This window comes from Zalophus californianus, chromosome 7 (assembly GCF_009762305.2).
Source record: "Zalophus californianus isolate mZalCal1 chromosome 7, mZalCal1.pri.v2, whole genome shotgun sequence".
Taxonomy (NCBI): domain Eukaryota; kingdom Metazoa; phylum Chordata; class Mammalia; order Carnivora; family Otariidae; genus Zalophus; species Zalophus californianus.
This window is the reverse complement of record NC_045601.1, coordinates 41886857-41904073: the sequence shown is the minus strand read 5'-3', so window position 1 is coordinate 41904073 and position 17217 is coordinate 41886857. Positions and strand designations below refer to the sequence as shown.

The 17217-nt window shown below is 33.8% G+C and overlaps 1 protein-coding gene across 3 annotated transcripts in view; it reads right to left on the bottom strand.

Moving 5' to 3' along the window:
• Positions 1-17217, bottom strand: part of TBC1D32 (TBC1 domain family member 32) — a 197016-nt gene that overhangs the window by 103270 nt on the left and 76529 nt on the right. For all 3 annotated transcript variants that reach the window (XM_027600953.1, XM_027600954.1, XM_027600955.1), the window contains 2 exons: positions 15577-15695; positions 7481-7597 (listed from right to left, as the gene is read on the bottom strand). In XM_027600953.1, coding sequence (XP_027456754.1) covers positions 7481-7597; positions 15577-15695 — 236 coding nt within the window. The remainder of the gene's footprint in view (positions 1-7480; positions 7598-15576; positions 15696-17217) is intronic.

The following is a 17217-nucleotide window of genomic DNA, read 5'->3' as shown; positions in this document are numbered from 1 at the left end:
AAGATTATGTACTACAACCATCCAATAGGTTCTTGGATCTGATCTGCAATATCTCCACCAAAAAGAACTCAGGATAAGAAACTTACAGAATCCCAAGGCAGCCTATCCCACTTTTAGTCAGCTCTGACAATTAGCAAGTTCTCCCTTAGGTTAAATAATTGTTTATACTCCTCGGTTATGCGAAGAGAATCATAATCAGCCATCACCTCTTGTTAAGAATATGGAATACTCCTGTCACTGGTACTGGCATCCAAGTTTCTCAGTTATCTCCCACACCATTACTCCACATAAGCTGCAGATGTTTACTAGAGCCAACAAATTTTCTTTTTTTTTTTAAGATTTTATTTATTTATTTAAATTTTATTTTATTTTGGGCACCTGGGTGGCTCGGTTGGTTAAGCGACTACCTTCGGCTCAGGTCATGATCTTGGAGTCCCTAGATCAAGTCCCGCATCGGGCTCCCTGCTTGGCGGGGAGTCTGCTTCTCCCTCTGACCCTCCCCCTTCTCATGTGCTCTCTCTCTCTCTCATTCTCTCTCTCTCTCTCAAATAAATAAATAAAATCTTTAAAAAAAAATAAATTTTATTTTATTTTATTATGTTGTTAGTCACCATACAGTACGTCATTAGTTTTTGATGTGGTGATCCACAATTCATTGTTTTCGTATAACATCCAGTGCTCCAAGCAGTACATGCCCTCCTTAAAACCCATCACCAAGCTAACCCATCCCCCTACCCTCCTCCCCTCTGAAACCCTCAGTTTGTTTCTTGGAGCCCATAGTCTCTCATGGTTCCTCTCCCCCTCTGATTTCCCCCCTTCATTTCTCCCTCCCTTCTCCTAATGTCCTCCATGCTATTCCTTATGTTCCACAAAAAAGTGAAACCATATGACAATTGACTTTCTCTGCTTGACTTATTTCACTTAGCATAATCTCCTCCAGTCCCATCCATGTTGATGTAAAAGTTGGGTATTCATCCTTTCTGATGGCTGAGTAATATTCCATTGTATATATGGACCCCATCTTCTTTATCCATTCATCTGTTGAAAGGCATCTCAGCTCTTTTCACAGTTTGACTATTGCGGACATTGCCGCTATGAACATTGGGGTGCATGTGGCCCTTCTTTTCACTACATCTGTGTCTTTGGGGTAAATACCCAGGAGTGCAATTGCTGGGTCATAGGGTAGCTCTATTTTTAATATTTTGAGGCACCTCCACACTGTTTTCCAAAGTGGCTGTTCCAACTTGCATTCCCACCAACAGTGTAAGAGGGTTCCCCTTTCTCCACAACCTCTCCAACATTTGTTGTTTCTTGCCTTGTCAATTTTTGCCATTCTAACTGGTGTAAGGTGGTATCTCAATGTGTTTTTGATTTGAATTTCCCTGATGGCTAATGATGATGAACATTTTTTCATTAGCCATTTGTATATCTTCTTTGGAGAAGTGTCTGTTCATGTCTTCTGCCCATTTTTTGACTTGATTATTTGTTTTTTGGGTGTTGAGTTTGAGAAGTTCTTTATAGATCTTGGATATCAGCCCTTTGTCTGTAGTGTATCTTCTCCCATCCTGTGGGTTGCCTCTTTGTTTTGTTGATTGTTTCCTTTGCTGTGCAGAAGCTTTTTATCTTGATGAAGTCCCAAAAGTTCATTTTTGCTTTTGTTTCACTTGCCTTTGGAGATGTATCTTGAAACAAATTGTTGTGGCTGATGCCGAAGAGGTTACTGCCTATGTTCTCCTCTAGGATTTTGATGGATTCCTATCTGACATTGAGGTCTTTCATCCATTTTGAGTTTATCTTTGTGTATGGTACTAGAGAATGGTTGAGTTTCATTCTTCTGTATATAGCTGTCCAATCTTCCTAGCACCATTTATTGAAGAGAATGTCTTTTTTCCATTGCATGCCAATAAATTTTCTTACGCAGGTCAATAAATTTCCTCTTCCGCTGAAACTAATTCAAACGGAGTTTTTCCAATAACCAAAGGGGTCTTACCTAATACATCACTTATATAGCTGCAAATTAAGTGATAGGAACTGAAAAACAATCAAAGATTATATGTATTAAAGGGACAGAATATTTTGTTGTTGACCTTTAACTCACTAAAGTGCAACTTGAGAGTTGTTTGCAGGACCTAGAGTTTTGGTAGATACCTGCTATGAAATCATGAGAAGTTAAGGTCTAACATCCGAAAATATAAAGAATTCCTCAAAAGTAAGAAAAAGAAAACAAAGAGAAAATTAATAAAAATAAATTGAAACACCACTGAGAAGTCACCAATGGCCATTAAGCATATGAAAAAATGTGCTATTCACAAGAAAAACATACATTAATATTTTTCTCCGTCAGACAGTTATCTAAACCTCTGATCACATAAACTTCTTAATGAGACTACTAAAAAACAGTCACTATTATATCTCATTGATGGGAAAGCAGAAAGATTATTCCCTGTGTATAAAAAACTAGCAATATATACTAAAATTACATATGAATTTACCTTTCAACCCAGTGATCCCACTTCTAGAAATCTAGCCCAAAGATTCTATAGTGGGCAGAATTTAAGAGCCCCAAGATTCTGAGGCCTTAAACACTAATGCATGTATTGCTGTGAAGAGATTTTTGTGGAAGTCCTTAATTGATTTTAAAATAGGAGATTATCCGAGTGGCTCTGATATCATCACAAGAGCCATTCAAAAGAAAAGAATTTTCTCGGGGCTGTTCACAGGAGAGGAAGTCATACAGATTCAAAGCATGAAAGGGATTTGACGGAAGGGATGTTGTTCACAGTTGAAATGGAGAGGGCCACAAAAAAAAAACCCCAGGAGCAATTCCTGCCTGACAGCCAGCAGAAAGCCAGGCACTTAAGTCCTACAACCTAAGAATTCTGCCTAGTATTAATTTGGAATTGCAGTTTTCCCCAGGGCCTCCAGATGAGCACTTAGCCTGGCCACCATCTTGATTTCGGCTTATAATAATACTCTGAGCAGAAAACCCAGAAACACAGTGCGAGATTTCTGATGTACAAAACTGTGAGCTCCTAAATGTGTGGTTTTAATCTGTTTAGTTTGTAGCAAGTTGTTATGCAACAGCAGAAAAATTATATAGGCACACTGATAAATACAATAAATATAAACCAAGCTATTAATTTTGGCATAACTTATAATAGCAAAAACCTTAAAGAATCCAGTGTCCACCAATAGATGATTGGATGAATAAACTCTAGCACAAGAGTATACCATGCATTTGTAGAAAAGGCTAAGGGTGGAGCTCTATATACTGGTATGCAGTAATCTCAAAGGTAAAGAATTAAAAGAAAAATGCAGACAGGGCAGTGTTTAGAGCATACTATCTTTTGCTTAAGTCTGGAGGGAAAGAAAATATATTATTTTTTAAAGTAACAGTTGTAAAGTAACAGTTGAAAGATAAGCCAAAAACTAACAAAAAGTGTTAGCTATAAGGCAGTGCTATAAAAAAGAACTTTCTGCAATGATGGAAATATTCTGTCTGTGCTATTTAATGTGGTAGTCACTGGCCACCTATAGCTAGTGGGTACTTGAAAACTTGAAATGTGGATAGAACTTACAGGAGAGAAATTTTGAATTTTATTTAGTTGTCATTAATTTAAATTTAAATAGCTACATGGAGCTAACTGCTATTATAATGAAGATCAATACATACATATGGTGAAAAAGGACAAAAAGGATTAATATGTAAGCACATTCTGTGACTATGCCTTGTTACATATTGGAGTCACATATTTTAAAAGAACATTAAATCATGTAAGAATCAAAAAGACAAAATTAATACAAAAGGTAAAACAACCTCTCAATTTAGAACATTCTAAAACAAGTCTATTCAGTTAGTGGCATAACAAGGCAGAACAGAGATTTACTTCAAGTAACTTTAAAACACAACATTTTGATTGCAAATCCCTGGTGGCATAAATTCTAATAACAAAACTAACTGAAATGAAATGTCAATATGCATGCACTAATTTTATTCTGAACTATTATATGTACACTGTACAATAAAAGCAAATAAGTAGCTTCGTTCATGTCATTAGTAACCAAGCTTTTCAGTGAAAGAGAAAAATCTAAGAAAAAACTCAATATAGGATCATGATGAATTTCTCTTTAAAAAAAAATACTTATACTCTTCAGCTGTCCCCTGAAAGGACTAGAAATAATGACAACCCTAAACGATGAAAATTTCTAGTGTCCCGGTTATAGTTTCTAAATAGCAAGTCCTAGTAAAAGGAACGACAACTCTTTGAAGATGGCCGATTCCAGGACTGAGCCAGAAAATGTATACAATGAGCCCAGAACATCTTACATTAGAAAGAAATATATCAAACAGGAATAACAACATGTCAAAAGGACTCTGTAGCCAAAGAATATCTTGATTATCAAAAGCAATAATGACTAACTGTACTGGATTGAAACATATACATATAAAAACTAGAAGCTCATAATGATAATAATAAAAAACATCCCTTTTGGAGATTACTAGACCAATTCACTATTTTGAAAATTTATAAATAGTCAAGCATTTATTCTGCCATGCCTGAAAAAAAAAACTTTTTCAGGGTTTCCTTTATTAAATAATTCCAGTGAAATATAAAAAAAGAATAACAGAATATAATCACCATTTCACATCTCCTGGTGAAACAATGAATCAATGCAACCCAGGACAAATAACCCAGTTTTTCCAATAAATCAATGGCATGGAAACAAAGAAAGAACTGTTTTAGAAAAAAGATGTAAAAGACATAATGACTGAATGCAATGTATGGACCTTGTTTGGATCATGACTTGACCAACTATTAAAAAAAAAAAAAGACATCTTAAGAAAAAGGAAACTTCTATACAGACCACATATTAGATAACATTAAAGGATTATAGCTAACATTTTAGATATGATTAAAGCCATGATGGTTTACGAGGTGGTAATTCAAACAAAACAAAACAAAACCCAGAGGCCCTTATTACTTAGAGATACATACTAAATTATTTACAGATAAATTGGCATTATACCTAAAACACGCTTTATAATTCTCCAGGAAAAGAAAAATGCAGAAGTAAAGGAGAGGCAACTGGTTAAGAATAGGGGAATAGATGGCAGAACACTGACAGAATGTCGATAAAAGCTAAAGTTTAGTGTTGAGTATATGGGAGTTTATTATACCATTTTTTAAATGCAAGTTTGAAAGTATCCACAAAAGAAAGCCCACCCATGAATGTATGCAGTTAAATACACACACACACACACACACACACACACACACACACACACACACACACACACAGCTCCTCAGTGTAACTTCCTAGGGTTCCTGCCACGGGACTCCCAAAGAAAACAGAAAGATACTAAATTTAAATTCTTTTGAATAAAGCCTAAGAAGGGCCAAGATCATTAAGAGCCTATCATATAATTAATAAAAAATGAAGTTACTGAGAACCCACCATGCTCACAGTAGCAAAAGAAAAACAAAACAACAACTTGCTAGACTTTTTGGGCAAAAGACAAAATCCAGTTCCTCTCCTCATGGATTTTACAGTCCATTAGGACAGACAAATGCAAAAGTAATTATACAATACTGTGACATATGAGATGACTTCCTTTGAGTAAAGCATGAAAAATGAGGAGATACTATCTAGCCAAAAAGCAAGGTTTAGAAAGCTTCCAGACCCCAGAGAAAGGAAGAAACTTGTTCGAAGACCCTGGAAATCAGAGTGGAAGGTGACAAGAGAAAAAAAAAGGGCTTTGAGAAACAAGGAGAAGCTGTATGTCAGGCAAAGGAACATGGCTACGCATGGAGGCAAAAGGAAGTCAGCAAAGATTTTAAATAGAATTACTACATCCGGTTTTCATTTCTAAAGGACCACTTTGAGAATAAATCAGCATGAGGATAAATTACAGGTTGAGACTGGGGGGAAAAAAAGCAGTTAGGATCTCACTGAAGTAATCTAGACAACAAATGAGAATCTGAGCTAAGGTAGCCTTAATAGGAATAAAAAAAGTAAACAAGATGTAGTTATTAGGGAGGCAAAAATCTATACATGGTGATTAATTGCATGTACAGAAAGAGAAGTCAATGATGACTTCCAGGTTTCTAGCGCATTATGTGGATGATGGTGCCATATGCTGAGATAGGAAAACAGGAAATGGAATTGATTTAAAATAGGAAAAAAAAAAACACATTATATTCAGTTCTAGAAGTGGTAAGACTAAGATGCCCATCAGTGTTCCAGATGTCCATTATCTGGTAGAAATCTGAGTATAGATTTGACAGGTGAGCAATACAGGTCAGAACTGTCCATATACAACTAAAGTCACAGTACTGGATGAGATCAATCTGGATAACAGACAGCAGAGGAAGAGAAGTCCACAAAGGAGACTATGTAAGAGAGATCAGAGAAGCTGGAAGAGAACCAGAAGTAGAACCACAGACATAGGAGAGAGTGACAAGACTCCCATAACTGATTTCAACAAAGGCAATACTTTTAGGAATATCTTCAAAAACCATTCACTGGACATCTACTATGTGCTAAATGCTAAGGATGACTAAGATGTCCTACCTGTTCTCAGGCACTCACAGGGTAGCAGGGAAGACAGACACATAAATGGCTAATTATAAAACTACTTAAGAAATGCCAAGATACAAGTAGCACAATGTAAAATTGAAACACTTCAAGGAAAAGAGAATAGAAATTAAAAATCCAACATTAGATGTATCTATCTTTATATTTCATTCATAAAATTATCCAAAAATTTCCAGAGTAGAGAAAGTTTTACAAAATTAGAATGTTCAGGATTAACAAGAATTAAAAATATTCACATGGGCAAAACTATAGAAAAAACAATAACACACAGGTCAAAGGGACCAGAAAATAAGAATGATTAATAGAATTTCAGTGTTAATTAAATAATTCTTTATGAATGCATAAGTACATATTTTATGTGCTTAATTCATAAAGTTATCCAAAGATGAGAAACTAAATATCTCTAAATGATTAAAAGAAGTTACCCATTTCGGAGTATGAATATGAAAAAAGTCTCAAATAAATATGTACATACTGCCCTCATGGGGCAGTAATAGGTAGTTCATTAAAATATAAGCAGAAAATGTATTGGACTCCTTGGATCTAGTTTAATCCTAATTATTGTAGCCAATGAAGAAGCAACACTGGTGTGACTAGTAACATAAACCATCTAAAAATCATTCATGTACATATTTCTGTTTATGCCATGTTTCTTTCCTGATTGGGGAGCATTAACCTTGTATTCTAAGAGGTGTTGTAACTTTTAGGTGATGTGGATCAAAAATTCCATGCACAGATAATTCAGAGCATATCCCATGGGTAAATAAATCAAATCAGTCTTTAAACACCATTAAATAATGTTCCTTTTTTTTGCCAAACTGCACTGTACTACAAATCTCAAATATCATTTATATAAGGTAAAGATTAAAAGAAAATGACTTACAATAACACACGTTGGGACTTCACGAAGAGAATACTCTGCTTTATTAGGAAGATCTTGATTTCCTACCAGCTCATAAACAGCAGGATAAGGTAACAAGTTCACCAGTGCTAGAAAAGACTAGGCAGGGAAGAAAGAAAACACTGTCATTTAAATGGTGCATGTTTTTCAACCACATCCATGATACAGTTTTATAGGAGTATGACTATGAGGTTTAATTTTTTCAAATAAGCCTAATTAATCTACATAAATGTGAAATATATACGTTAAGTGCCAAATAGCTAACCTCAACAATAATCTATGTGCTGATAATGCATAACAATTGTAACAGAATATACAGGAGTTGGAAAATGTTTTAAAATGTCTTGTATCTCTTGAAAAAGTTTGGTTTTGAGGAAAAAATGAAATGATTTTATTGCTGGAAAAAGCTGAATAAAATAATATTAAATGTTAAAAAAAGAACTGATCCATCTTTCTCATTATATGAATTGTTTTAACTGATGTGTAAGAAATACAAGAGAGTACACGGTGGGGCTCTGAAGCAAGGTAATAAATTCTATATATTTTCACATTCAGGTCACAAGGCTTTCTTTATCCTTTAACTACTAACTAACTGTAAATCCAACTAACCTAAATATTATAGTTAATTTTAAAAAGCCATGGCTTTACCTATCAAAACCAGCTCATTTTCTGGTGCAATCTTAACAAGTTAATCTCTCCATGAAGTTTTTAAGCTCTCACATTTCATCTTACTAAAAACAACCTGAAGATTTTTCTCAGGCACAGTTCATTCTTTGGATCACCTGCACAAAAGCATGCAGTGGTTGCCCATCACTATCAAGCCTAAACTCCTTAGCAAGACTTTCAAGGCACTTAACTAATTGACACCTTTCTTCTCTTCACAGTGTCAAAAGCCTTGTTTTCCATTATTCCTCAGCAGGAAGTCACTACTTCAGTCAATTGAATCTGCCTGTGGTCTCCTTCAAATAAATGACTGCCACATATGCAAACCTTTTGATCCTACCAACATATTCCTCCTACCCTCCCACTTACTCATTATCCCACTTCATACACTTGCCACATTTTTTTTCTAGAAGGCTTTCTAATGAACTCTATTCACCTCTAGAAACCCTGTATTCTGCCAATACTTGTATGTTTCATTCGTATTGTATTAGTTGTATTTATTTGTAACTATTAAGTTTTCTGCTTATTTAAAAAAAATTTCACTGGATTCAGAAAATTTGAGAATCAAATTAAGAATTTTCACTGTAATCAGAACACGAGAAAATTTAAAAGAATAGTTAATTCAATCTCTCACATACTAGATGAAAAAACTTAAGGACCAGAGAAGTTAAGTGACTCAGCCAAAGACATGCAATCAGAAAGTTGGCAGCAGAACTAATCGGCATTTTCTTATTTTCAGGCTAGATTACTCATTACAAGTCCCAGTATAATCTTCAGACACTATTTAACAATGTCACCAGTGCTACACAGTCCTTGTTTGAGGACTTGGAAGGTACAGTCCATTTTATCTCCACCTCCACCCTTATTATGCCAAATGCAATATTCCTTAACAAATAACACTGGTTATAGTCAATATATTTAACACAGTGGATTTTAACAAAATGTTGCTGTAGAATGAAAAATGAATTCTTTAAAAGTTTCCTTTTCTTCCCATGAATATGCCATAAAATGAAGATAGAATTTTTAACTACTTCTAAGAAAATAATCTATATACTCCTGATTTAAACCTAGTATCATTTGGATAGCAATAAAGTTATCATAAAGTAGAATAACTAAATTTAATAACCTAGTTGCCATTTACTGAATGCTTATCTAAAGAACACTATGCAAGAAGTGTTCACTATAGAGAAAACAAAACAAAACAAAAAACTGGTATCAAGGAAAGGATGTTTAAGGAATGTGTCAATTAATTATACATAAAATGAACTGCAGGGAAACTAGAGAGTTCATGGCCACCTACAAAACCACCTAGGAAAAATTCACTAATCAAGGTATTGACTACAAAGATGATTAACATAGATTTCATATTTGTATTATTCATCTAGTTTATGAAAAAAATAAGATGCTAAAAAATAAGCAGAAAATGCTTTATAATTTAAACATGTAAATATTTTATAAATGTTCTTAATATTTACCCAGTATTTAAAGTTATAAATGAGTCTTATTTAAAGTATCCTTCCCATCTATTATTACAAGAAACTTTTAATAAATGTTCACCTTAACATCTGACACTGTCCATAAAGGCACATGGTCTTTACAAATCACATATCAATACTATCCTGAGAATTTTTGTATTATTTGCACATGAGGAATTCCATGGGTAAACATGAAACTTCCTCCTTTCACCTAAGAAATAAAACAAACTAGACCACATAGAATCATGATAACTTCTGATATGGTACTCTAAACTAATTATGTAAAACATAAGGTAAAAATAATTCAGTAATATATTTGAACAAAACGAACTAAATAATCTTAAAGAAACTTGAGAAAATTTCAGCAGCTTGTTTCTAGGAGAAAAAAATGCATTTTTCATACAGTGAGCATTTTTTTAAAAACATTAGCATACTATAAAATTGTGATGTCTTATTTATAACATAATCATGAGTTCCCAAGAAAACATCATAAGATGTGCTAATATCAAACATTAATTATCCTAAAATTTATATTAGCACAAAACATTTTACTTCCATGTCTTGAAGAAAATAAGGTTTTGTAAAGTAATAGTAAAGAAACTAATTAAAGGTCAAATATTTGATATATCTTGAGACCAAAGCATTTTAAAATTACCCAAGATCAAACACTTTTTTTATGAATTAAAACTCCTTCAGGTTGATAATGAGCATCCATTCACTTATTAATTCAAAATACTTTAACACCAGCTGCTTATCAGCTATCATGCCAAATGCTAAGAATAAAAATATGAATGAATAAAGGAATGGTCCCTGCCCTCGAGAACTCACACTGTAATGGAGGACAAATACACTATTAGATCATTTAAAATGGTTCTCTAAGTGACCTGATGGTACCATACAATGGAGAGGGTTGGAAGGACATTGGGAGGATCATACTATACAGCAAAGCAAGAGGAGATGAGAGCTATGACTGCAAAGTAGCAGGCAGGTAGGCAGGAGATGTACTATGTTAATGATCACTACCTTTACACTCTAGGAAAAAGAACCAAGTTTTTCCAGAATAGTAATGGGAATTTCATTTTACCTTATAGATAGAAAGCTGTGAAGGAAAATGATTTTAAGGGAGACAATACCGGGGGAAAAGAAATTAAAATTTGGGGTTCTATCAATTATACTTATTAGACCAAAAATGTATTTTTAAGTTTCTAATACAGAAATCAGAAAGTGATTTAAAAAGGCAAATTTGATAAGAGAATCAAACCATTTTAAATAGTTTTACATCTTTCTAATCTGTATGCCTTTTTTTTTTTAATTTATCACACTAAGATCTAATATAATGTTAAGTTGGTAAGGGTGAATAGATTTTAGGTCCAATATTTCACCATTAAATGTGAGATTCATGTTTTTGATAGATAGTATTTATCAGATTGAATGAAATCTGCCAAGTTTTTATCATAAATGGGCATTAAATTTTGTCAAATGATGTGTCCATGTCTACTGAAATCATATGAGTCTTCTGTATTGTTAATATAGTGAATTATAGTCCCATTTTAGAATGAGAAACCAACTTTCTGTTGCTTGGGATAAACCCCACTTCATCATAAAAAATGATGGATCCTTTTATATATTACTATATACAATTTGATATTTTGTTAAATATTTAAATCTATGCTCAGATATACTTATTTTTTTTCAGTAACAGTTTTATCTCATCCACATCAATATTATGATGGTCTCCTCACAAAAGTTAGAACTTGATTCTTCAACCTCTGTTTTGTGAAAAAACTTGTGGGAGAGTGTTGTTCTCTCTCCTATAAGAGTTTCATAGAATTCACCAGTGAAACCACGTGGCTCTCTATGGAATTTGATAATGAATTTGATTTCTTTAACAGACACATAGCTATTCAGATTTTCTATTTTATACTGGGTCAGTTTTGGTAAGCATATTTAAGGAATTTGCCAATTTTATCTTAGTTGTTTAACTTACAGCATAAAGCTGATTATAATATTCCTTTATTATTCCTTAATAACTACAGGATCTTCAGTGAAACTCTTTTTTCATTCTTGATTAACTTTGGGCCCCTCATTTTCTTGATGAGTCTAGCCAGGGGTTTATTATTTTTAATAATAATTTGCAAGTACCAACTTTTGGCTTTGTTATTTTTCCATTTGTCTTTTTTCTGTTTCGTTGATTTCTGCTCTAATGTTCATTATTTCCTTTCTTCCATTTGCTTTGGGTATAATCTGTTCTTTTTCTAGTTTCTTAGAGTGAAAACTTGACTCATTAATTTTAGATATTTCTAATATAAATATTACAGTTAAATATCCCTCTTCGCACTACTTCAGAAACATTTGCAAAATTTCTATTTTACTTTTATTTTCTGCTTTAAAATATTTCCTAATCTCCCTTATAACTTCTTTGAGCTGTGTGAATTTAGAGGTGTATTTCCAAATATATGGGCTTTTACAGTTTCTAGCTTGTGATACTTAGGCTCACTGTGGTCTCAGAACATACTTTGTATTATTCCAATCATTTTAAATTTATGCAGACTTAACACTCTAGCCCAGCAAGTCTCTTGGTAAGCATGCTAAGTGCTCTTGAAATATGTGTTCTGCAGTCACTGAATATAGTAATCCATAAAGAACAATTAGATCAGGGGCGCCTGGGTGGCTCAGTTGGTTAAGCGACTGCCTTCGGCTCAGGTCATGATCCTGGAGTCCCGGGATCGAGTCCCACATCGGGCTCTCTGCTCAGCAGGGAGTCTGCTTCTCCCTCTGACCCTCCTTCCTCTCGTGCTCTCTGTCTCTCATTCTCTCTCTCTCAAATAAATAAATAAAATCTTTAAAAAAAAAAAAAAAGAACAATTAGATCAAGTGATAACTAGTGATATTCGTATCGTGTACCTGAGAACAGACTGAAAGATCTGTTACATCAATTGCTAAAAGAGGAATGTTAAAATCTTCAGTATTACTGTAGATTTGCCTATATTTTCCTTAAGTTATGTTAATACTTCATATATTTTGAATCTCATTTCTAGGATCATAACTAATTTACGATTGTTATATCCTCCTGATATACTGACCAATGTTTCTCAATCCAACATTACTTCATTTTCTCTGTCTCTGACATTAAATATGGCTACTGCAGTCTTCTAGTGTATATTTTTTCCTCTCTTTTTCTATTCATTGACTTTCAACTTATCAGTGTCTTTCTTTAAAGTGAATTTCTTAGAGACAGCACATATTTGGGTCTTATTCTGAAAACCTCTGCATTTTAAATATTTAGTCTCTTACATGTAATGCAGTTATTGATTAGGGCTACTATTTTCCTATTTGTTTTCTTTTTTCCCATCCCTTTTCTGTCCCTCTCTGCATTTTGGGGGTTATTTTTAGGATTTTATTTTAGCTCTATTTTTTGCATTTTATTTTGTGGTTTTTCTAGGTCAGCTGTCCAACAGACTTCTCTGTGGTGTTGGAAATGTTATATTATTTGAACTATGCAACAATTGCTGCCTACATGTGGCTACTGAACACTTAAGATTAAATGTACTTGAGGGACTGAATTTTTAACTTTGGTTTTAAGTAGGTTTAAGTAGGTTTTAAGTAGCCGCATGGTACTATTGTCTATCATATTCCAAAACACAGGTATCGTGAGGTAAGAGGAGGCTGGACCGGAAATGAGTTTAGTGTACCTCATTATATACGGAGGCCACATTATTATTTTCTATAATTTAAAAGACAGTAAAATTAAATCCCAGTTCCCTAGGGAATAATATTTAGAACTACAAGCTGGGAACTAAGAATGTTTGCTATGAGTTATTTCTAGATAATTCAGTTCACAGTTTAGAGGAGTATACGTTTTTTTAATAGAAATTAACCATTAGTTTACGCTGACATTTCTAATTCAAAGTCAAAGAACTGTTAAAGAAAATCCCAACCTTATAATGGAAATAGAAATATTTTCTAGGGATTAAAAATTAATGTTGTTCCACTTCATGTAAAATTTTAGAATCTTGAAACCACACAGATTTGTATACCAGTATACCATATGCTTGCCCTGTGTAGTAGAGCTGTCATATATATTACCTCTAAGTATAAAATAAATCCCACTATATGTCATAGTTTTCTTTTAAAGAGTCCTATGAATTAAGAGAAAAACAGGGTTGTTGTTGTTTTTTAAAGATTTTATTTATTTATTTGAGAGAGAAAGAGCACATGAGCACAAGTGAGCAAGGGGTAGGGGCAAAGGGAGAGGGAGAGAGAGAATCCCAAGCAGGTGCCATACTGAGCGCAAGCCTGACAGAAGGCTCAGATTTCATGTTCCTGAGAGCATGACCCGAGCCAAAATCAAGACTCAGATGCTTAAAGGACTGAGTCACCTAGGTGCCCCAACAGGCTTTTTTATACTCACTCACCTACTTGCAATTTCTTTTCAGTCTGAAAATCCAAATATCCATCGGTATCATTGTCCTTCAACCTGAAGAAATTCCTTTTGTGTTAAATAAAATGCAAGTCTGCTAAAAAATATTTTCTTAACCTTTAAAGTTTATTTTACTATTATCCTTGAGTACTTTTGCTGGGTACAGAATTCTAGGTTGACTGGCCTTCCCCCTTTCAGCACATTAAGGATGCTCTATTATCTTCTGGCCTCCACAGTTTCTAATGAGACATCAGCACATTTTTCTGCCGTTCCCCTCTATGTATGATTTTCTATGGCTTCTTTCAAGATTTTCTCTTTATCTTTAGTTTTCAGCAGTTTGTTGGCTGTAATGAGCCTTGCTGTGGTTGCCTTTGCATTTTCATTCTTTGCATATTCTTCCTTGCGATTCACTGTTTCTTGATCTATAAATTTACATTTTTCAAGATATTTGGAAATTCAGCTTTTGTTCAATATCTTTCTGTCCCATTCCCTTTCTTCTTCTACTTCTGATATATCAGTCAAACGTATTAAAACTTTTGATAAGGTCTCACAAATCACAGAAGCATTCCCTAGTTTTTCTGTTCTTCAGATTATATAATTTCTATTTATCTATCTCAAGTTCATGGACTAGTTCTTCTTAATAGAATATTTAAATATTCTATTAAGCCCAACTAGAAAATTATTTCAGATAAGATAGTTTAGTTCTAGAATTTCTATCTGGTTCTTTTATATGGTTTCTATTTCTTTACTATAATTTCCAGTTTGTTTATTCATTACAAGCATATTTTCCTTTGCATACTACTTGTAACAATTCCTTCAAAATTCTTATATATAATTCCAATTTCTTCATCATTTCAATCTCTATTAGTTGCCTTTTTTGGGTTTGAGTCACATGTCTCTTATTCTTCATATTTCTATTAATTATGGACTATATCTAATACATTGTGAAAGATCTATTCCCCAATGCTGATTTTAATCTAACAGTTAACATGGCAAATTAAAAAAAAAAATTGGGGAAACATATCAAATACATAAAAGCCACTGAACTATAACAGAACATTGTATACGTACTTTAGAATTTCTCCTTTTTTGGCACATTACACTAAATGATAGCATCTTCTCTTTGCCCAGTCATCCTTCAAATAATCCTGACAATTTTCTATTAGATTTAAACCCAAGGGCAAAAAGCTTCCTTATCTTTTTTTTTTTTTTTTGCTTTGGTTTTTGTTTTAGGGTTTTGGTGGGGGCAGGGAGGTTGTTTTTTCATAGCATGTCTAGTGTATATTACTTTTTATTAAGAGAAAAATTACAGTAAAAACATTGTGAAAGGAAAACATCCTTGCAAAATGCAATTCCCTTTGAACACTGGTAGTTCTAGCCACTTATTTTGAAAACAAAAAAATTAGAAATGAAATAAAGGAGAGAAGAGAAAGTTTGGAAAAGCTGCTGGTTGTAACTGAATATATATATAAAGTCTGGATGAAGTAATTTTTGAGAGAGATACTCAGATCATTCCCTACCTTTTGACAGCTCCGGTCAATAGGATCCACTGGAGTAGATCTGGGATGGGTTACTCTAACATCATCTCTTCCACATTCCAGATTGGCCCATAATTCAGTTATAAGTCCATTAATAAACCCTAAGAAGAATTATGTTACATCATATTTACAGTACACTATTTCTTGGGATTATGGAAAAAGACATAATTATCCCTCTGATAAGATTGGTCCACAGTGACAAAAGACACATACTTACATCTTGTATAAGAAATAACCTCTAACCTTGGTAGAAATTATATCTCCTGCTGTTCATTATACCTTCATGATACCTCATTGTCATAAAACTGCATAATGACTAAATTCTGAGACACTATTTCCCTGGAGAACTGAATTTTGAATCTTAGTATTTACCCCTTAGCCAATAACTTCTGAGCATGTTTTTCTGAAAAATAAGATTTACACTTTACTCTGCAAATGAGCCAACAATGAAAGGCAGCTGAAAGATGGTATGTATGTGCATGTGTGCATGCGCGTGTGCATGTAGCAGGTATCAAAAGGCAGGGTAGGCACTTAAAGAGTGAATGTTCCTTATTCTAATATAACTTTTTTTTTGTAATTCTTATGCTTAAAACGATTCATTTCACACAACTTTAGGCTCAATTCAGTTTAAATTCTCACGAGTCAGATACTATATATCTAAATGAAAGTGATTTTTTTTTTAAAGATTTTATTTATTTGACAGAGAGAGAGACAGCGTGAAAGGGAACACAAGCAGCGGAAGCGTGAGAGGGAGAAGCACGTTTCCCACAGGGCAGGGAGCGTGATGAGGGGCTTGATCCCAGGGCCCTGGGATCATGACCTGAGCTGAAGATGACTGAGCCACCAAGGCACCCCTAGATAGCCCATCTAGTGAAAGTGATTATTAAGGTTGATTTTTAAATTCTTTTATGAAGAATCAAATTACATAAAAAAGTGTAAAACAGAACATCTAATCATAAAATCGGAAAGTTTGTGATAACATTACAGCAGAAAGTCTCCTGTGGTATAAGAGAAAAAACATGGGCTCTGAAATCAAGAATATCAGGGTTGAAATTATAAACCTGCCAGCTCAGTAGTTGTGTGTCCTTATACAAATCCCTTGACTTCTTAGAGCATCAGTTCCCCCTTTTGAAAACTGAAATAGTGCTATATTTGAGGGTCCCCATGAAGAATAAATGGGATGATATATGTAGAGTTAGTAATATAGTACCCTAAGTTCATAGGAACTCAAGCAGTGTTAGTCTTCCTTCTATTGTCCTGTAAAATAACTGCATTTAACCCTCTGATGAAAAGCTTGATACCATGAGGCTTAGAAGCTTAATGACTTGACCAACAAGGAAATCGGAGATAAAATCTAGTCTCCAAATGCTCCCATTAATGTGCCTCTAGTAAGGCAGTATATTAGATTTTATACTGAGCAGAAGAAAAAATAAGTTGTTCAGTTTAGGACAACTTCTACCAAGAAACATGTTTCATAATACAAATAGTCCAAATTAGTTTAGCCAAAAGGTTTTTAAGATATATTATAGTAAAATATTTTCATTTAAGGAGAGAATCAGTTGTGGTCAGTGATGTTATAATTCATCAACCCTAAGCTTTGAAAAATATAACCATAGCATCTGT